Raw genomic sequence first — 22,810 nt, 5'->3', positions numbered from 1 at the left:
CCTGCCAAAGTAGTGTGGGGGAATTAACACAATTCTTTACCCAGTATGGACTGCCCACCGAGATCCATTCAGATCAGGGCTCAAATTTCATGTGCCAAATATTCCTGGAAGTCATGGGTAATCTGGGTGTGACCCAGCTGGAGTCTTCAACATATCACCAGGAGTCGCAGGGGGCACCACCAGACCCTAAAAATAATGATCAGGGCATGCTGCCACGAGCACCCCCGTAACTGGGATAAAGGACGAGGTTAACTTCTGTTCGTTACCAGAGACTCACCCAATGAGTCCACCAGTTTCACTCTGTTTGAATTTGTTTATGGACACCAAGTGAGAGGCCCTCTGTAACTATTCAAGGAGAGATATTTAGAACAGACGGAAGAAATCTCTTTGTTAGACTATGTAACCATGTTCCTTGAGCGGCGCACGAGAGCCTATGATGTGACTCGATAGCACTTAAAAATCTCCCAGACAGCTTTGAAAAAAAAGCAGGCAGACAAACTTGCCAGGGTGCGAAACTTTTAGCCAGGAGACTATGGCTGGTGCTTCTACCAATACTGGGGGAGCAGCTAAAAGCTCGGTTCAGTGGCCTGTACAAAGTAGCAAAGAAGTTTGTGAGTGAGTGAGTAACTGACACCCCAGACCACAGGAAAAAGCAAAGGCTGTGTCATGTCAATATGATAAAATAATATCATAGCCAGGAAAGGGATAAGCAGGTAACAGTCTGTCCAATAGCAACAGACCTAGAGGACGAAAAGAACAGTGAGGGTGAATTGGAGCGAGACGTGGGTGAGGCCCACATGAGGCCCCTGCTGTTTGGCTAGCAAACACAGGAATTCTACTGAATTTGGACACCGTATTCACCCACATAAATGCAGAACAGTGAGGAGACCTGACATGGCTGCTCACTGCGTTTAAAAACATCGGTAAAGACAAGCCAGGCTGCACCACTTTAGCTCTACATGATGTGGATGTGGGAGAGGCTCCTCCCTATCACCTAGGTCCAGAAAAAATTGTCCCAGGTTCAGGAGGAGATGAATTACATGCTGGAGCACCAGTTAATAGAGCCTAACAACAGTAGCTGGAGCTCCCCAGTTGTGCTCATGCTCATGCCAGTTGGCTCCACAAGGCTCTGCATTGACTACCAAAAAGTTAACACAGTGACCAGCGCCAACTCCTACCCGACACCCCACCAGGAAGACTGCATAGATAGGTAGGTAATTCAACCTACATTACAAAGATTTGCTCAAGGGATACTGACAGGTTTCCTTGACCACCCACACGAAGAAAATCTCCACCTTTGTGACCCCAGATGGGCTATACCAGTGTCGAGTCTTGCCATTTGGACTCAGAAATGCCCCAACTACCTTCCAAAAGCTGATGAACCAGGTTGGGGCAGGCTTATCCAATTATGTAGTGTAATGAGACAACCTTCTAGTGTACACTGACATCTGGGAAACTCACTTAAAGCAACTGGAAGCCCTCTTCCAGAAATTAGCCAGCTGACCTAATGGTTAATCTTACAGTGAGTGAGTTTGCTAAGGCTCAGGTGACATACCTAGGGCACATGGTGGGTCAAAGACAAGCACTGCCCAGAGCTGCAAAGGTACAAGCAGTAGTACAGTTTTGCATTCCCAATATAAAATGGGAAATCATGAGATTTTTCAGGACGTGTGGGTTCTAACGCAAGTTCATCCCAAACCTCAGCACTATAGCTGCCCCGCTGACAGACTACCACAGAAAAAAACCAAAGTAGTATACAGCTTTCGAGAAGCTGAAAGCTATTTTAATAAATGAACCAGTGCTAGCAGCTCCAGGCATTAACTAAGGATTTTAATTAGCCATCAATGCTAGTGACATCAGGGTAGGGGCTGTCCTCCTCCAAGAACACACATCAGGAATAGAGAGACCAATCAGGTACTTCTCCAAAAAACTGAACAAACATCATAAACAACATTCCATTATAAAAAAAAACCATAGGTTTTGTTACTGGCTCTCAAACACTTTGGATCCATTTTGGACATATCCTTCAGAGAGACCACAACCGAACTGATAAGAACCCTTTAACTTTTTTAGAGAAATTCAGAACTCAGAATGCAAGGTTATTCCATTGGAGTTTGTTTCTCCAACCATATCACCTAAAAAAAACACCCATGTTACAGGGAAATCAAATGTCATTGTGGACACCCTGTACAGAATTTAAAGAGACCCAGTTGGAACTGAAGAGATAATCCAGACCAAGGGTAAGAGAGTGAATGTGTGTTTTTTTGTTTCTTTTGTTTTTCTTTTATACCTTGTAATGAAATGAGAGCAAATCACATTTCATTTTTAGTAATGTGGAGGTGTCACAAGGCTATGCCCCTTCAATTTTGAAAATAGTTTTCAAACTTTCAACTGATGGGAATTTTTGCAGTTTGTAACGAGACAAAACAAATTACTTAAAAATACAAGGCTACCTTCCAAGGTGAAGGTGAAAAACAAACAAACCTTCAGACTCATCGAAGCTCATCACTGTCAAAGGAAGAGACATTAAAATGCAAAGTGTTAGATATTGAAACAATGGTTGGCACATACAGACCCACCCAAAACCCCTGGAAATTACACAATGGGGGAAGTATAACAGGCCAGTCTACAGCCACTGCAGAGAGATTGTAAGTGGCATAGAATGTCAAGAAAGCTTTTAGCAGAGGAAACAGGCTGAAGTGTTGTGTTTTTGTCCTCTATCTTTTGGAACAACTGTATCAGCCAGTTCATAAGCCAGCTTTACTAGAAATCCACCCGCAAACCAAGATCTCAATAATTGCAACATCTTCAACATCTGACCGCATACACAAAACCAGCTAATCCAAATCAGTTGCAACGTTTTAAAATCTACACTTCAAGGACAATCAGCTATGTATTCTTTTAACTTTTTTTTATTGAACTCTAACTTATTTCTGATACCTGTGTGTGTGATGCTGCGTCTTTATTATTTTTTCTTGGGTTTAGTGGTTAATAAATTTGCTCTTTAACTGCAGAAAATCTTGTTTGATTCGCTCCTTATTGCTCACTGCATAAATAGTTAAATAGATTCTGATTTGGAAAGGCATATCCTCGTGAAAAAGAAACTTAAACCTTTGTTGTGACCAACCGAGGAGGTTGAATAGAGGGGAGCCAGTTCACTCCTTCTCACCTGGTCATAACAAGATGAATAAAATAAAGAGCTTCCTGGAAACTTGTGTCCAACCATTTTAAAAGTATTAATCCATTTGTATGATGTTGCACAAGGCTGCCCTGTTCCAATGTATCTGCTCAGTATCAATGGTGTCAGTAGGTTAAGCCTTTAGGTAGAGGTGAATTGATTCAATTTCTGCCAAAATTAAAGTTTACATTTTGGGGACCAACAGTTTAAATAAAGTTTACCACCACATTATGCCAAACATGTAATTGCCCCACGCCATAGTGATTCTGAAAGTCAACTGGCTGCTTAAGATCTCATCCCAAGAATAAATTTGAATCATGTTTCTAAGTTAAGGTGTATTGTGTTGAAGTGTAAATTGTATTGGCAAGTTTTTAAACCTTTCTATTAATTCTATATTACAAGCATTTCTATCATGAGCTTGTTTGTTCACATTCTGCTGTTTGAGGGAATATATGGTTTCACAAATTGGATTTTTGACCTGTCCAACAGGGTTCCTTTGATGTGCTAAATTTTCCATTAGTGCAGAATAAAGCAGGAAATGGATATTAGAACCAAATGTAGTGTTACATGCTGAAAGATTACACAGTAATACGATTGTTACAAATGTTTAACCCACTCAATTTACTGAAACTGCAAATGTCATCCTGTAGATAAACTGGAGATATTGCAGTAAAAGTATTAAAGCAGAATTTGGGGCTTTAAATCATTAATATTTAATACACAGATCACTCCTGAAATATCCAGTTCCATGTAGTAAGTATTCAATCATTCAATTTAAACAGTAAATAAACAGTTCAAGAAAATATTTTCATAACAAATATTATTTATTTTGGAGGTAGATTTTGTCCCCCCTCACCTGGTGATAATGGGGCAATGTCCTCAATGGTATCAGCACCATTACCACTCTTTTGAAACCAGCAGTGTGGCTGACACCATTTTAAAAGTAGCACACTGTCAAGTGTCCAAAATTCCCACCTGTTTCAGGCGGTAGGCCTTTTTTAATACGGAAATCGAAATCCCATGATGTCAATTGGGCTCTGATTGTCAATTTAGGTAGGAACTGGTCAGACCCTGTACTCCGATTAGTTCCATAGACAGTGGAAGAGGGACAGGCCCAACAAATGCAAATCTTGCATCATTTTTGTTTGGCACCACTACAGCTAGCCTGGCAAATGTAAATGAAACCACAGTCTCAAAATCCTGGGGGTCAATTTGCCACCCAAATGTAAAAATTAACCGTTATGTTTTTGTGAGAATAAAGCATGATCTTGTTCTCATAGCTCATCCGCTGCTTTCTTCTGATAGCCCATATTTTTCTCTGCATCAAATATTTATCCACTTTTCCTTTAAAAGGCTCAATGTTCTCTATGTTTAATGGTCACTTTTTCTCATCCCCTTGAAGTAAGACAAACCTTTTGGGGATGAGAAATAAATTGAACAGAGTAAACTGTTAATGGGTAAACCTGTAGACCAACATTGGAAACCTGATAACTCCCACCTTAAGACATTAAAAGAAACAGGTCAGGAAATTATGGATGTAACATTCACAATTTTACAAAACTCTCTAAATCCAGGAATTATGCCTTTGGATTGGAAAATTGCAAATGTCACTCATGATTTAAGAGAAGAGAAAAGAAAAGAAATTAGGAAACTACAAACCTGTAATTTTAACGTCAGTTGTAGGAAACTTACTAGAATTGAAACAGTGGCCAGAATTTTTAGCTTGGCAGGTGGACGCATGCCCAACCCGACTGAACGTGAAATGATGCGCGTTGACGTCATCCAGGCGTGCCGATGCCAACATGTAGTCGCGCAATAGTTTGGTTGGCGGGCATGCGTTGGAGCTGGCAACATGCCTGCCAACAGTTAAAAAGCTTATTAAGGTCATTAAGTTATTAATTGTCCTGAATTTTCCACTGCCCATTCAACTTAACAGTTGACGGGCAGGCGAAAAGGTCAAGTGGCCTTTGCATTTTTTTGGAAACCTCATCCACGGGCGGGATGAGATTTCCAAAAGCAAATACCAATGAGTTGAAAACTTTAATTTTTAATTAAACACATGTCCCTGCTCATGTGACAGAGTAACATGAGGGGACATGTTTTATTAAATTTTTATGATGTTTAATAATGTTTTCAGTATTTTCTTCATCTCCCTGAGGCATGGAGCCGAATTGAAAACTTTAATTTTTAATTAAAAACATGTCCCTGCTCATGTGCATGGAGCTGCCTCAGGGAGATTATTCAGTGCTCTTTCGCGCACATGCTCAAAGTTCGCATTAGACCAGCTCGCACTCCTCTCCCTGCAGGCAGTGCTCAGCACTGTCACTCGTGTATCACGCTGGGCGGGCCTTAATTGGCCCGCCAGCATGAAATCACGGTGCGTTGTGGATCACAGGCGGCAGTCGGCTTCCCGACTGCCCCCGCCAATCCCGCATGCCAGGGGAAAAATTCTGCCCAGTGTATATGGTTGTTGTCTTTGTGGACTTCCAGAATGTGTTTGATAAGGTTCCACACAAGGAATTATTAGCAAATCTAAAAGTGCACAGAATTAGAGGTAACCATGTAACATGGGTTGATAATTAATTGCAAGATGAAAACAGAGAGTAGCGATAAAAGGAATATACCCTGATTGACAGGAAATGACAAGTGGTGTTCCTCAGCTTTTCATCATTTATACAAGTGACTTAGACAAAGAAATAGAGAGTTGTATATCCGAGTTTGAAGATGACATTAAGTTAGGAAGCACAGTAATTTGTGTTTTTTTTATTCATTTGTGGGAAGTGAGCATCACTGGCAAGGCCAGCATTTATTGCCTATATCTAATTACCCTTGAGAAGGTGATGGTAAGCCGTCTTCTTGAATTGTTGCACTCCATGCGGTGTAGATACATCCATAGAGTTGTTAGGGAATGAGTTCCAAGATTTTGACGTAGCAACAGTGAAGGAGCAGCAATATAGTTCTCAGTCAGGATGGTCTGTGGCTTGGAGGGGAACTTGCAGGTGATATTGTTACCATGCATCTGATGCCCCCTTCTCTGTGGTAGAAGTGACAGGTTTGGAAGGCTCTGTCGAAGAAGCCTTGGAGGGTTGCTACAATACATCTTGTAGATAGTACACACTGCTGCTACATGTTTAAGGAAGTGGATGCAGCACTAATCAAGTGGGCTGCTTTGGCCTAGATGGTATCAAGCTTCTTTAATGTTGTTGGAGCCGGACTCATCCAGGCAAGTGGAGAGTATTCCCTCACACTCCTGACTTGTGCCTTATAGATGGTGGACAGGCTTTGGGGAGACAGGAGGTGAGTTAGTTGCTGCAGGATTCTTAGTCTCTGACCTGCTCTTGTAACCACAGTATTTATGTGGCTAGTCCAGTTCAGTTTCTGGTCAATGGTAACCCTCAAGATGTTGATGGTGGGGGATTCAGCGATAGTATGCCGTTGAATGTCAAGGGTTGATAGTTAGATTCTCTAATGTTGGAGACGGTCATTGTCTGGCACTTGTGTGGCTTTGGGGAGCTAGGAGATTAGTTACTCATCACAGAATTCCCAGTTTCTCACCTGTTCTTCAAGCCACAGTATTTATATGGCTAGTGCAGTTAGATTGCTGGATGTTGATGGTATGGTAGATGGGAGAAGGCAGTTACAGAAGCAAGTGTTTTAAGAGATATGAATCAAAGATGGGTACAAAAAAGTGAGGTACAGATCAGCCATGATATAACTGAATGGTGGGGAACAGACTCAAAAGGTGAATTTCCTCTTCTTCTTTCTATTTTAATTGTGGTAAAATATGCTGTACAGCTGTAACTCTCTGTGTGAATTAATTTCAATGCATCTTTGTCTTGTCCAGCTGTGGAATGTTTGCTAAACTAAGTAAAAGGAGGGGATGGTATTAGGAATGAGGTCCTTCCAGATAGTGAGTGAAAGGACCCAATTAAAAAGAGATATTGCTCTTTTGCTGTGAGAAATGTCCAGCCTCCAATTGGCAATTATCCACAGGGACCTAGCTGAAATCAGAAGCTGATCCAACCTGTATCCCACACACAGGGTGGAATTTAATGGGGCCTGTAGCAGCAGCAAACAAGGCAGGAGAGAGGATTTAATTAGACAGGAACCAAAGTCTTGGTTTTCCGCCATCAGGTTGAGTTTGAGAAATTCAGGCAGTGGTGTTGGGTGGTCATTATACCGTCCAGTGGCAAGAATCTATTTACCATGTATTTGCATGCCATGAATACCCATTAAATGGGAACTTCACCAAATTAAATCCTCCCTTCCAGATTAAGTTAGACAAAGACAAAACCTCACCTCAGATCCATATGGTGCGACACCGACAACAGCAGCAGATGAGGAGGCAGGCTGCTGAGAGTGATGGCCTATTGCCTGCAATGACTTGCCAGACATCCTCTGGTGGTCTGAGGCCTTGAGTGCCCCACCCACTGGATGCTCTGTGGTCACCAGTAGAGGGGATGAGCGACTGCCCACCTTGGGAGTGCCCTGATAGTACACCCCGTTGTGCCTGACTGATCCTCCTCCTCCTTCTCGGTTCACAATGACACATCCCTCTACCCCTGTGGAGAAGGGAAACTTGGAGTGAGGTCCAGATGCCTTATTCTCCTCTTGCCTAGCCACTGATGTAATGAGCCCATGCCCAGAGCGACAGAATGGTCTGAGAACATATTATCATGTGATCGACCTGGCTCTCCATGATGGTCACCAATCTCTTCATAGAGGAAACCATATGCACAGATGCTACAACTATGAAAGAACTAAAGGCTTGGATGAACTCCTCCACCATCCGCGCAAGGTACCACATAGTCTCTGACATGTCCATCAGATTTGCCCCTGCCAACTCCGCATCTCCAGCAGACTTATTGTGACCTGTCATCAGCCTGGGTCTCATCTTGGGACTGATCCCCGACAATCCTCCCATTGTCAGGAACATCAATTGACACAGCCTCCCACAGCTGCTAGGACGTGTCCATGAAGTGATCAGCAATGTGTGCCCCGATTCTATACACGAACCCTCTGAGACCCATGTGAGTGTAATTGTGCTGGTGGAGGATGAGGGAGAGACAGATGACAATGCATCCTCTGGGTGTTCTTGGTCTTCGTTACCTTCTCAGCCTTTGGTAACGACCAGCAATGGAGGACAACAAGAAAGACATTAAGGAGAAGCTTAAGATCCTGAGGGGTCTTTACAGGGTCGATGTGGAGAGAATATTTCCTCTTGTGGGAATACTAGGGGCCAGAGTTTAAAAATAAGGGGTCGCCAATTTAGGACAGAATCAGGAGAATTCTTTTACTCAGAGGGTTGAGTCACCACTATTAATTCAACATCAGTTGGTGTGGGGCAACAGAGGCAGTATTGGAAGAAGTGTGTACAATTCAAAATTTGCTACCCACAACTATGATTATGATTGAGTTTAGATCTTCATTTTCTATTAAGCAATCTTTTACTTAAAAAGTTATTCCATACCAGTTACTCTTGTGGCTTCTGTGATCAAGATTGCCCATTTATTGCTGAATTATAAGCAGTTATTTAGGTTTATCCTGAAGAAATTCCATTCTCTGAGCTAAGTTTGAATGTCTATAGTTTAATTATATCAGCACTACATACATGGTTTTCCTTTAAATTCTTTCAGGTAGTCTCCCCACTGATGGAGGTTGTACTAGGGGAAGTGCCATTGATTGTTGCTGATGATAAAGTCACCATCACTGACCTTCGAGCAGAACTTGTCTCTGGTCTGTCATTGAGCCTCGAATCCAATCCTGGAACCAGTCACACCTTCATCGCCAAGACAATGGCCCGTCAGCGCCTTCAAACTCTCAAACAGGTATGAGGTTGATATTCACTGGAAGTGAATAGCCACTCATCAACTAATGGTTGGAAAAATATTATTTGTTAGTAAAAATCCAAGGCACATTTCGAGAGGAAATGGACACAGATTCATGACATAGTAACTGGATTTTATGGCCCCCTGCCAGGTATGTTTTCGGCAGGTGGGGTGTAGGGAGGGGCACGTAAAATATGTTGGGTAGCTAGCCCACTGCCTTCCCGCCACTCTGGCCCATTCCCCATATTCCAGGGGGTGGGTAAGGCGTCCACTAGCCTGCCTGCCCTTAGGCCTATTGAGGGCCTTAAGTGTCCAATGATTGCCCACTTAAGGCCCTCAATTTACCCCTACTGATATAAAACACTGGGCAATGGCAGGTCGGCAAGAATGAGAAGGCTGTTTTTTAAACAATTTTGTTGAAAAGGTTTGAAGGAAGGGGGAGGCACATTATTTGCGGGGGTGCCCTGTGTGCATTGGGTGCAGCCTCCCAAGATGTTACCACCCACCCCAACCCGTCTTTGTTCCCACATGCCAGGCCGCCCACCTTGCAGTGCTTCCCTGTTGTAGGGCGTTAGTTACAGTTCAGTAGGTCTGAAGAGGTCTTCATAGTCATACATAGGTTAACTGTAAGTCTTTATTGACTCCTTGAACTATTTTACAAATATACAGTGAAGGGTACAAGCTAGGAGCTGTGTCTATGCTTGATGGTACACACAGGACTGGCCCTCGGTGTGGGTCATGTGCTCTGTTACATCATTGTGTGGGCAGTGCTGTACTCAGTCCCACATTAACCCTAATACTACACTCCCCACACCCCTTGCTCCCCTCCCTAGTCTCCCCAATCCCTTCCCACCCAAAACCCCAGATTTAACTCTCTCCGGTTGCCATGCCTTCTTCACCCAGTCGCCTGCTTGCAGCCCCAGCAACACTCACTACTGAGTTTTGGCACTGCTAGAGGTGTCAGCCAATCAGATTGGCCGGCAACTCTTGAGGGAAGGGCTTCCTCCCACTGAGGGGCGGTAGTCTGACCCTCAGACTGTTCAGGCTGCCGACATTGCTACAGGGTGGCCTTATTTAAAGTTGGCCAGTTTGGAACTGACTTTTCTTCCGCAAATGGGTGAGAAGTACGACCCCCGGTAAAATCTAGTCCAATGTTTCTGCTCCTTTTGTGTCTAGCCAAGCTTTCCTTGGTGTTTCCTTTGGATTGTAACTGTGTCTGACTCTGGTAGTGCATTCCCAGGCTCCCACTTTATTTTACTTTGCTACTCATGCTATATTCCCACTGCAGGGATGTCAACTGATACTTGATACTATAATGACCTGTTTTAAAACCTGACCAGCTACAGGTGAAACCAATTTTTGTTAGCACTCTAGCAACTGCCACTCCAATCTCCAATTGAGCCCTCATGACATTCTCAGCAACTGGAAGATCCTAATCTTTGAGGTACACCTGATGAAATGTAGCTAAACATAGATTTGCATCTTATTTAGGTGCACAGCACAGTAAGGGTGGGAAGGGGAGGTTGGAATTTTTGGATTACATGGCATGAAAATGGATGGAAGAGGGAAAACACATAAACCTTCTTCATCATAGACTTTATACAAACATAGGAATTAGGAGCAGAAGTAGGCCAAAATTTATTGTGAGGTTGCATAACTGAGGTATTTTATGCATTCTATTTGCACAAAGATCCTTTTGGTATCAATTGATCAAAAGAATGTGCAGTGCACAGATTTAGTTACAGTCAAAACGTCCATTAATATTTGAAATAAACAGCCGGTTAGTCAGCATCTGTGAAAAAGTACGTTAATATTCCAGGTATCCAAACCAAACAACTTTGCATAGGAACATAAGAAATTGGAGCAGGAGTGAGCCATTGAGTCTCTCAAGCATGCTCCACCATTCAGTAAGATCACAGCTGATCTTCTTCCTCAGCTACACCCTCCTACACTATCCCCAAATTCCTTGTTTCCTTTAGTACCAAAAGTCTATTAATTTCTGACTTGAATGTACTCAACCACTGAACAGAGAGCATCTCTTTGACATAGGGAATTCCTCAGGTTCACAACTCTTTGAATGAAGAAATTTCTGCTTATCTAAGTCCTTATTCTGAGACTTTGACCTCCAGTTCTAACTCCCCAGCCAGGACAAGCATCCTCCCAAGCAATTTAAGAATTCATGTTTCAATCAAATAATCTCTCATTCTTCGAAATTCTCTTTTTTTTCTAAAAGAATATATGCCTAGTCTATTCAATCTCTCCTCATAGGCCAAAACCCTCATCCCAGGAATCAGTTTGGAGAGCCTTTGTTGCACTTCCTCTAGGGCAAGTATATCTTTCTTAAGGTAAAGTGACTAAAACGGTACAGAATAGCCCAGGTGTACTGTCACTAAGCCTTTATACAGTTGCACTAAGAGCTCTTTACTCCATTCCCTTTATAATATAGGCTAACACGTTTGGTTTTCTAATTGCTTGCTGCACCTTTAACACTGTTAACTTTCTGAGATTCGAGTACAAGTGCACCCAGATTCCAAACCAACATTTCCTACTCTATCAACATTTTAAAAATATTCTGCTTTTCTTTTTCTTACCATAGGGAATAACATCACATTTTCCCATATTATATTTAATCTGCCAAGTTCTTACTCACTCACTTAACTTGTCCAAATCCATTTACAGCATACTTGTGTCCTCCTCGCAGCTTGCCTATCAAATTCATATCATCAGAAAACATGGGGCTGAATCTTACCTATGTTGGGCAGGCTGGGCAGGAGCGGGAGCGGGCACGGAGCCGTTCGCCGCCTGTGATCGGCTGCACACCGCCATTTTACGCGGGCGGGCCAATTAAGGCCCGCCCAACGTGACGCGCACCCGGAAGCGCTGAGCGCTCCCTGTGCGGGCGGTGGGAGTAGCCTGAGTCGGGGCCTGTGCTCTTTAGCGCATGCACGCGAAAGAATGCAGAAATCCCCCTGAGGCACAGAGCTGCCTCAGAGAGATTAGTTTGATTTTTAAAAATTTAAATTAAGAAAGAAAAAAAATGTTAAAACATGTCCCCTCATGTGTCACATGAGCTCGGACATGCCTATGAATTTTGTTAACATTTTTTACTGAAGTTTAAAAACCTTCATCCACCCATGGATGAGGTTTCATGATAAATGCGAAGGCTGCCTGGGCTCTTCACCTGCCCGCCAACCTTAAGGTTGGACGGGCAGCTATTTTAATTATTTAAATTGCTATTTAAATGGCCTTAATACGCTTTTGACAGTTCGGCGGGCGCGCAGACGACTCTGATGCATGCTGGCCGAACTCAAGATCTGAATGATGCACGGTGACGTCGGGACACATGCCCGACGTCACCGTGCATCATTTTACGCATCAGCAAGCAGGGCCTGCCCCCGCACGCCAACCCAAAGATTCTGGCCCATATTTATTTTCACTGATCTCTTCCTTTTTGCATAGTTACAGAAGCTTTTATAATCTGTTTTTAATGTCCAGCTAGTTTACTCTCAAATTCTGTTTTCTCTTTGCTTATCAGTTTGTTGGTCATCCTTTGCTAAATTCTAAAATCCTCCCAATCTTCAAGCTTACTGCTCTTTTCTTGGCAACATTATAAGCCTTTTTCCTCAACCTTTAACTTCCCTTGTCAGCCACAGTTGGACCACTTTTCCATAGGAACTTTATTCCTTACGGGAATGCATATTTCGTTGTGAATTCGTTATGAATTAATTCTTAAATGTTAGTTGTTGCTTATCTACTGTCATTTATTTTAATCTAGTTTCCAAATCTACCTTAACCAACTCATCCCTCATACCTACTTAGTTTTCTTTGTTCAATTTTAAGACCCTAGTTTAAAACCGTAGTTTTAAGTAGACAGATACTGCTAACTGTACTTAACTGGCATTTATACTTTGTGTCATACCAGTGTATGGAGCTGAAAATTCAACCTCTATTTTACTAGAGCTATACAAATCCTTGACCAGACAACATGGGGAGAACTATATACATTTTTGGGCACCGCACATTAGAAAGGATATATTGGGCTTGGATTGACTGAAGTGTTGGTTCACCAGAATGTTTCCAGGGTCTAACGGTTAAATTATGAGGCAGGATTATATAACCTAGGCTTGTCTTCATTGGAATGACTTGACTGAGGTTTTTAGAGTTTTGAAAGAAACTGATAGGATACAGAGAGAAAAGCTTTTTCCACTGGTGGGGTAGTCTAGGGCAATAAGATGTAGCCTTAAAGTTTAAGCCAGGCTGTTTAGAAGAGAAGTTAGGAAGCACTTCTTAATGCAAAGTGTAGAAGAAGCGTGGAATTCTCTCCCACGGTGTACAGTAGAGGCTAGCTCAATTAATAATTTTAAACTGTAGACCAAGACAATTTTTTCCAACCAAGGGTCTTAAGGTAAATGAAGCCAAGACAGGTACATCAGCCTTGATCTCATTGAGTGATGGAACTGACTTGAGGGGCTGAATGGCCTATTCCTATTCCTATGTTCCTAAAGTAGAAGAGACAAGTCTTCTGAAACCTTGAGCACTGTTTCAGAACACAGTTCTCCGACAAAACCTGCATATTTTTAAAGCTGTATTAAATTGTTAATTTAAGAAAAGCTTGTATTTATGTAGAGCCTTTCAGAACCTCAGGACCAAATTGCTTCACAGCCAATAAAACACTTCTCAAGTATAGTCATTTTGACAGCCAATTTACACACAGCAAGATCCCACAAACAGTAATAAGATAAATGACACATCTAGTGGTGTCGCTCTAAATTTCATGTTTTGCTCTGCATTTACTTTAATTCAATCTTTCTGTCCTCAATCGTGTTCGCGTACATGTTGATCATACCTCCAAGGGGTAGCTCAGGAAGACATGTGTGCACAGGATGTACAAAAATTAGTGTAGCTGGAAGCTTTCCAGTAGTCGAATGAGGAATCGCTGTGTAATTACGAAGAAAGCAATACACATCTTGCTTTTATGACTTGCTCTCAGCTGTAGCTGTACGTATCTTTTTTTGCAAGGTAAGCATAAATCTGTCATCTTCTCCATTAGCACTAGGCCAATGGGGTGTGATTTTTTTTGATGAGTGAAACCTAGGTAGTTCGCAAATTTACTGAACACATCACTTTTAAATAGTAGTCCATTGTCACTTTTCATTGTTTCAGGGATTCCAAACAAGACGAAAATCTGGTCAATCTTTGGTGTGATTGCTTTCGTTGAAGTAGACATAACTATTTTCAGTACATTACACAACTCTCTCTAATCATTCTGCTAATTACGTTAAATCCATGCCCCCTAGTTATTGATCTCTGAGCAAAGGGAAATTGGTCTTTCTTACTTATTCTATTTAGGCCCCTCATAATTTTATACACCTAAATTAAGTCTCCTCTCAGCCTCTTCTGTTCCAAAGAAAGCAATCCCAGTCTAACAAATTATTCCTCATAATTAAAATTCTCCATCCTTGGCTACATCCTCATAAATTTCCTCTGTATCCTACTACTTGATTACCACAAGTATATATAGTTGAGTTCCTGACTTTTACTTTGGTCTATATTTTCTGCCTTTTACACTCCTGTTCATTGACATGATAAATCTGAATAATTTAAAGTAACATGATTGACTGTCTTAATTTAACACTGTCAGTGAAAATGACATGTATCAGACGAGGCAGTGCTGATGGTTGGGCATAAGTGTATGAATTTATGTCTGTGTAACTTTCTAAAGTGCCTAAATGTCCAATAATCCAAAAAATAGTCTGTCATTAATCTGAAGATGACATCCCTAAATGAGACAGTGATGAGCAAGTGGCTGAGTGTACGGGCCAAATTTTGCAGGCCAATAGTGGTAAACGCTGAGATGTTTATTGCTATTGGAAGCTGGAAGGAAGCTGCAGTTGCCTCCTCTGCTGACTCAGTGTGCAGGGGCTGAAGCAGTGTCCTTTCCCAGGTCTCTCGGTCAGTCTCAGCTTCTTCAGGTCTAACAGCAGCCACAACTGTTTTCTCTGGTTTCAAAAGTTAATAATACTCAAAATAAAAGTGGAACATTGAATCACATGAAGCTTCCTTCAGGCTCAGGTCATGCCAGATCCCAGTGTCTGTCAAGGAGGCCTTGGCTCTGGCTGTACAATGCCCAGGTCCTGGGCTGATCCTCATGGTGTTGGTCTTCTCCAAGCCCAGGGAGCACCAGACTGACCTACCGCCAGGGCTCAGAGCCCGTCAAGCTGCTTGCTATCTCTCGGATCCTGCAGCTTGATCAACTCAACCATGGGGAAAAGGACAAGAGATCAGGAGAATGATGAAGGGAGGGAGAGAGTTTAAACTCCCTGCAAAATTGCAAGGGTACTCGGTCTGAAGTTCAGATGAAATACATGGGAGGTAAAAGGGATTAAAGTTAAATGACACAAAAATCTCACAGATAAGAAAAAAATATAAAATATCAACTTTTATAAAAAGCCTCAATGAAAAAAAATGTAATTAAATCAAGCTGTAAAACTGCAGAAACCAGTGGAGAAAATAAATTGAGTTAAGCTGAAAAGTTCTGGACAATCAAAGTTTGTTGAAGTGTTTAGAAGTTTACAAAAACTTTAAGAAGTTTTTAAAGTATTTAAAAAGTGAATAAAGTGTTTAAAAGGACTATAAAATACTCACCTGCCTTTGAGCTGAAGACTAAACTCAAGGGGCACCTCATCACCTCTACACTGCCCAAACCAATGTGGTATTGGCTAGGCCTCCAAGGGATTTGGCTTTGATTCTGTTCGGGTACAGGAGGTTTACATGCAATTTGACCTCTCTCCCTTCAATCCTGCTTTCAGCCTGGAAAACACACAACAGTAGGTCCAATTTTGCCCTCATGTAGCTTTGCTTAGATGAGGAGGGCTTATTATACAAACCTGTGTTGCTTACTCCCATTCAGAAAGATGAGATTTAGATACAACATTATAACAATTCCAGAAGTGAAAAATGCACAAGTTCTTGGTATGGGTCCAGGGAGCAATGTAAGTGCACAGTGTATTTTTCAATTGGATGTATGTTCTATGTCTGAATTGCCAGGTTTTTCCACCTGAACAACTATTTTCTGCATAATAAACAAATGACAGACTTTGACATGTAAAAAAATAATCTTTTATTGTTCCAATGAATGTGATGTTTCTGTGTCTGTTGCATTTTCCAAATTTTAGTATTATGCTCCTTCATGCTGCTTGTCTCAATGTACGACTGCTGAGCACTTCTCTAGCTGAGAAAATAGAATTAGTGGATGACTACTTGGGCTACCGACCATCTGATTCATAAGACTACTTACTTCCCTTGATGTACCTGCATCAGTGTTGGGCTACTCCTTTGCTGGAATTGTTAGGAATTCACTGCTTGAAATGCTACTTCCCTGGCCACCTATTTGAGGCTAGGTCCTGGCAAAGACTTACTGCTGACCTGGGATCCAATCTACCATTCTGGACTTTATCATATTAACTATCTAAAATGTTTGTGTAAAGCCTTTCAGAGATACTTCCCTTCAAGGCTAACGAGCAGTAGCTTACGAAATCATTCCTTATAGCTGTTCCTTCTGGTGCCAGTCGCTAGGTTTACGAAAGCAGCAGCAACAATTTCCAATTATATAGCACTTTAAACATAGTAACATATTCCAAGCTGCTTCACAGGATAAATTATAAACAAAATTTGACATTGAGCCATACAGGGAAACATTAGGACAGAGACCAAAAGCTTGGTCAAAGAGGTGGCTTTTAAGGCACATCTGAAAAGGAAAAGAGAGGGATACAAAGGCAAAGTAGTTTAGGGAGAGAATTCAAGAACTTAAGGGTCTATGCTGCAGGCACGGCAGCCAATGGTGGAGTAAAGAAAATTGGGAATGTGCAAGAGGCCAGAATTGGAGGAACACGGAAATCCTGGAGGGTTATAGAGCTGGAGGAAGTTCGAGAGATAGGGAGGGTCGAAGGCATGAAAGCAAGTATGAGAATTTTAAAATCGAGATGTTGCCAGATAGGGAGCTAATGCAGGTCAGCATGCACAAGGTCAGAGGTAATTGGGACTTGGTGTGAGTTATGATATAAGAGGCAGGATTTTGGATAAGCTTGTGTTTATGGCACGTGCAGGGAGAAAGGCTGGCTAGAGGTGTTCTGGAATAGTTGAGAAGTAACAAAGGTATGGATGAGGACTTCAGCAACAGGTGAGCTGAGGCAGGGCAGAGAAGATGATGTTCTGGAATGGAAATAAGTGCTGCTGGTGATGGAGGTGGGTCAGAAGCTCAGCTCAGGCTCAAATAAGACTCTGTATTTCAGCCTCAGATACTTGCAGGGGAGAGGGATGGAGTTGACAGAAGGACATTTTTCTTCCATTTACAGATTTTAAAAAAGCAATGGTCATTTACCAGGAAATATGATTTCTGGTCTAAAAACAGAAAGTGCTGGAAAAACTCAGCAGGTCTGGCAGCATCTGTGGAGAGAGACTCTTCTGAAGAAGAGTCACATTGGACTCGAAATATTAACTCTGTTTCTCTGTCCATAGATGCTACCAGACTTGCTGATTTTTTTCCAGCACTTCCTGTTTTATTTCAGATCTCCAGCATCCACAGTATTTTATTTACTATACGAATTCCGGTCTGCTTGAAATGGGGCTGGCAACTTTGGGAATTATTTAGAAAACTCACTTTATTTGTAGTTATGCTGTGAATGGCTAATCCAGATGGCCAGCTACAATGCAACTAGCCTGCATCACTGTTACATTGATTACATACACACTATACAAAACATTCAATGAATTGCCAAACTATAAACTTGTCAACTAATTGAATGGGGATAATAGTGCTTTTACTGTTTCAACATGTGGCTTCCCAAAACATGATCATTGTTTGATTTCCTCGGATCGAAGTAGTCATGTGTCAACTTGTCAATCAACTATTTTGTCAGTTGTACACAATCTGTTTGCTTGTCAATTTGGCTAATGATGATAATCTACAAAGAAATTGCTTTCAACTTCAAGGGGAAAAGCATCCTTTAAAGAGTGTCATGCCTAAGCTAGTGAGTGACTTTATCAGTCTGAGCATGTCAAAATGAAGCTCCAGGAAGGGAAGTGCTGCAAAGATGTTGCAATTACAAGTGAGGGAGGGTGGAGACCCGAACTTTCCTGTGGAGCCTGGAGGAGCATCTTTGCTAAGCAATATTTGCTCTTATTTACCTTAGTTGGCCTCTGATAGGTTCAACTGACAGGCACTCTCCTCTAGAGTGGGTTTAAATGCCACAGATGTCTCGCGTGTATCTCATCGGATGCCAATGTGCATTTTTAGATGAGGTTCTTGCCATTTCAACTGCTCTCCTGCTCTGTTTCCACCAATCATAGAGAGTTATTTCTAATTAGGGGTATCTCTTGCATGAAACATATAAAAGTCCCCCTTACACGACTGCACAATCTCTATCCAAATGTTTTACTTCTATAAATTGCCCTATTATAAATATATTGCATAAGTAGTTTTTGGCTGTAAAACTGGATTTAGTGTTTGATATTTTCCACTTCCAGATTGGCAGAGGGCAAAATGAAAATCCTACATAATCCTACAACATTACTTTCAAACAGTGTAATTATTAGCCCTGGGCTAATTTAGTCCAGCAGAGAATGAAAAGGACAGATCATAAAGACCTAGATTGCTTACAGTAACTGTCATCAAGATATTTAGTTGTTCAATAAAGTTGGTGAAAGCATGAACTTTATCAGTATAACTTTCAATCATTTGCTGCGTGGTAACTATGTGAACAGTATTGGCAGTAAGGACCCCTAAAATCAATTTTTACCAATTTTCACCAATGCACTCCCAGATTATTTATGAGTAGTTAATTGGTAAAAACTGGCTTCCTTCCTAATTTGAGATAAATAGCAGCTTCCCATTGTTTTCTTATCAAAAATCTGGTAATGAGAGATGCACAGGCATTGCATCCGTACTGTACTGAAGAGCTTTGTTCATGACTACAGCTATGTTATTAACAAAATGGATATGCTACAGACAATGATCACTGTATGCCATTCAGCGCAAATACTGCAAAATTAAACTTTGACATCGACTACTTCATATTTCAGTCAGGTATAAAGAAATGTTTGCTATGGTGGTGATATGCTACTTTAAACATACGTTAAAGTCAATGTCTGCAATACGCAGTCCATTAACAAGTACTATAAAATATTTTACTGCTAAAAGAACATGACCTTATTTTGTGATCCTGGGAATGTTGTACATTTGGAATGGCCATTGAGATTCATTAAAATGATATCTCTGAACTGTAAAAAGAAAATGCTGGGGGTCGTTTGTGTGCTTTTTAATCCCTTGCTTGTTTTCTTGAGGTTCAATGATGTACAAAATAAAAATTGAATTTCCTCCCAATTTGCTCCAATTTTGTGGGCTGTACATTTTTAACTCCACAAGTTAAGAAACTCCAAAACACACCAAAAAAGCCCTTTTTTTAAAAAAATTGGAATAAAAATTGACTTTAATTGTTTCCTGGTTCCCATTCCCACTGTACATCAAACCTACCCACAGACATTCCCATTTTACAGACTAGAACCAGCCTATCCACTCTTGCAATGCAGCTCCAAACTAGTCACCCTACTGCTAGCCTGTTCCTACTCTAGCCCTGAGCCAGAATTCCTGTTCTTTTGTCCTGGTCAGGAAACTTTCTCCAATCTGAAAACGTTCTCCTATCTGAAGCCATAGTTTGCGTCCCATGCTCTATTCAAGCTACAACCTCCAGCCGTTGCCTTCCCGTACATTCCTAGTTCCAAAGTTGATCTTGAACCAGGCCTTCTCATTCAAGCCCATCCACCAGTCCATTCCAAGCCAGAACTTCATATTCCCTTTTAATCAACTCCGGCCTCAATATTTCTTCCTAGCTTCAGACTCTAATATATCTGGACTCTCACAATATTAGTCCTTCTGACTCTCTCTCCAGGGACTGGCCTCCCTACTCCCCCCCTTAAGCCCCATACTTGAAGGGTGTCTGCAAAGCCAACGTCTTCAGTTTTCCCTTCACCTCTACATGTTGTAGCAGCTCCCAGCCATATCATTATATTGATGTGGGCCATGACTCCGTTGCCATCGCAATTATCTCTGGCTGGGTCCTACTTTTTATGTCACTATCATGAGGCTGAACCTCAGCACCCTCCCAAACCAGGATATATCCACAGTTTGTAAAGGCTTTGCTTATTTCAAGAGTGACAGCTTGAATGAGGGAATGGAAGAGAAGTACCAGGTTGAATTAGGTTGGAAGAGATAGCGTGCTAGGTTGAAGAGAAGGAAGGAGAGGAAGAAAAATTTCAGCATGACTCGATAAGTTGAAAGAGAAGAGATTATCTGAAAGAGTGAGAGGAGAATGTATAGTGTCTCTGTGAACAGCATTGGGAGGAAGGAGAGTGCCTCATGAGTTCCAGCAGGGGGTTGGACACAGGGCTAAGCCCAGCATTAGTAACGAGATGGTGTGGGAGGGCATTACTCTGTCCCTCATGACTCAGTTTTCACTCTGTCTGCCCTTTGGCCATCCACAGATAGAAGGACACCCCAAAAAAAACTGATCAGGCTTTTGTCAAGACCTTCGACAGACTGAAACATCCAAGGTAGAGGCAATCCCAAATCAGTCTGAAGATGCAAATTTGCAACTGCAAAGTATCTCTTTTCGCCTCTCCAGAATATACTTCTGATCTCAGAGCCTACTCGTGTGTTCCTGATTCTTCCCGCCAGTTTCTATCACAAGGCGAGCGAGTGTATTTGCATCAGGGGATTGCCCAGTCACTTGTATTAGTTTCTCCACACAGTCTCAAATGGTCAGTTCTCATGTGTGCCAAGGATCAATCCTATTCCTAATTTGTATACTGCCTTTACAATAAGCACAGAATCAACTGTGACATGCATACTGATTGAAACCAGCTTTTTCTCTCCATTATCACCCTCAATTTCATGGCTGCTTAAATAATATCAAACTATGGACAAGGCAGAACTTTCTTGAGTTTAATATTGGCAAGTTCAAAGCCATGCAACTCACCCTGTGCTCTAATTTTATATTTTTTATTAGCTCCTCATTCGGTATACCCCTGTCCTTGATCCTCATTCTCAAGCTGAAATTAAAACATCGTTACAAAAATGTTTCCTAATACTTCAGTTGCACCTCCCATTTACATCCCTACCTCATCACCTCCCTGCAGCTGAAACTCATCCATGCCTTTGTTAGCTCCAGGATCAATAAAACTGTGCTCCTCCATGTTGAACACCACTTGGAGGAAGCACTGAGGGTGACATGGGGGCAAATTGTATTCTGGGTGGGGGACTTCAAGGTCCATCACCAACAGAGGTTCGGTAGCATCATTACTGACCGAGCTGGCCAAATCCTAAAGGATACAGCAGCTAGACTGGGCCTGTGGCAGACGGTGAGGGAACCAACAAGAGGGAAAAACATACTTGACCTCATCCTCACCAACCTGCCTGCTGCAGATGCATTTGTCCATGACAGTATTGGTAGGAGTGACCACCGCACAGTCATTGTGGAAATGAAATCCCGCCTTCATATCGTGTTGTGTGGCACTACCACCGTGCTAAATGGGATAGGTTTCAAACAGGTCTAGCAACTCAAGACTGGGCATCCATAAGATATTGTGGGCCAGAATTGTACTTGAACACAATCTGTAATCTCATGGCCCGGCATATCCCCCACTCTACCATTACCCTGGTTCATTGAAGAGTGCAGGAGGGCATGCCAGGAGCAGCACCAGGCATACCTAAAAATGAGGTGTCAACCTGGTGAAGCTATAACACAGGACTACTTGCATGCCAAACAGCATAAGCAGCAAGTGATAGACAGAGCTAAGCGATCCCACAACCAACGGATTCGATCTAAGCTCTGCAGTCCTGCCACATCCAGTCATGAATGGTGGTGACAAATAAACAACACACTGGAGGAGGAGGCTCCACAAAAATCCGCATCCTCAATGATGGGAGAGCACAGCACATCGGTGCAAAAGATAAGGCTGAAGCATTTTCAACAATCTTCAGCCAGAAGTGCCGAGTGGATGATCCATCTCGGCCTCCTTTGGAGGTCCCCCAGCATCATTGGTGCCAGTCCTTAGCCAACTCAATTCATTCCACATGATATCAAGAAACGGCTGAAGGCACTGGATAGTGCAAAGGCTATGGACCCTTACAATATTCTGGCAATATTACTGAAGGTTTAACCTAGTTATGAAAAAGGACAAAGATGGATTGAAAATAAAGGTTCTGAGTTGGGGAAAGGCCGATTTTAATATGCTAAGATAGGATCTGGCCAAAGTGGACTGGGAGCACCTACTTGTAGGAAAATCTGCATCAGAGCAGTGGGAGTCATTCAAAAAGGAAATAGTGCAGGGCCAACACGTTTCCGTAAAGGTGAAGGGTGGGACCAACAAGTTCAGAGAACCCTGGATGTTGAACGTACAGGATTGGATAAGGAAAATAAGGGAAGCTTATGGTAGATACTGAGGGCTCAAAACAGCAGAAGCCCTAGAGGAGCATAGAAAGTGCAAGGGGTTACATAGAAAAGAAATTAGGAGAGCGAAGAGGGGGCATGAAAAATCACTGGCGGGTAAAATAGAGGAAAATCCAAAGGTGTTTTATAAGTATATTAGGGGCAAGAGGGTAACCAGGGAAAGAGTAGGGCCAATTAGGGACCAAAGTGGCAATCTGTGTAGGGAGCCGGAAGATGTACGTGAGATTTTAAATGAGAACTTTGCATCTGTATTCACTATAGAGAAGGACGATGTAGGTGTAGAAATCAGGGAGGGGGAC

The 22,810-nt window shown here is 42.1% G+C and overlaps 1 protein-coding gene across 1 annotated transcript in view; it reads left to right on the top strand.

The window, feature by feature from the left end:
• The window catches only part of tmem132e (transmembrane protein 132E), an 841,056-nt gene that overhangs the window by 758,239 nt on the left and 60,007 nt on the right, over positions 1–22,810 (top strand). The window contains exon 8 of the mRNA XM_078548464.1: positions 8,815–9,006. Coding sequence (XP_078404590.1) covers positions 8,815–9,006 — 192 coding nt within the window. The remainder of the gene's footprint in view (positions 1–8,814; positions 9,007–22,810) is intronic.

The sequence above is a fragment of the Cetorhinus maximus genome, chromosome 9 (assembly GCF_964194155.1).
Source record: "Cetorhinus maximus chromosome 9, sCetMax3.hap1.1, whole genome shotgun sequence".
NCBI lineage: Eukaryota > Metazoa > Chordata > Chondrichthyes > Lamniformes > Cetorhinidae > Cetorhinus > Cetorhinus maximus.
This window is presented reverse-complemented; position numbering and strand designations above follow the sequence as displayed.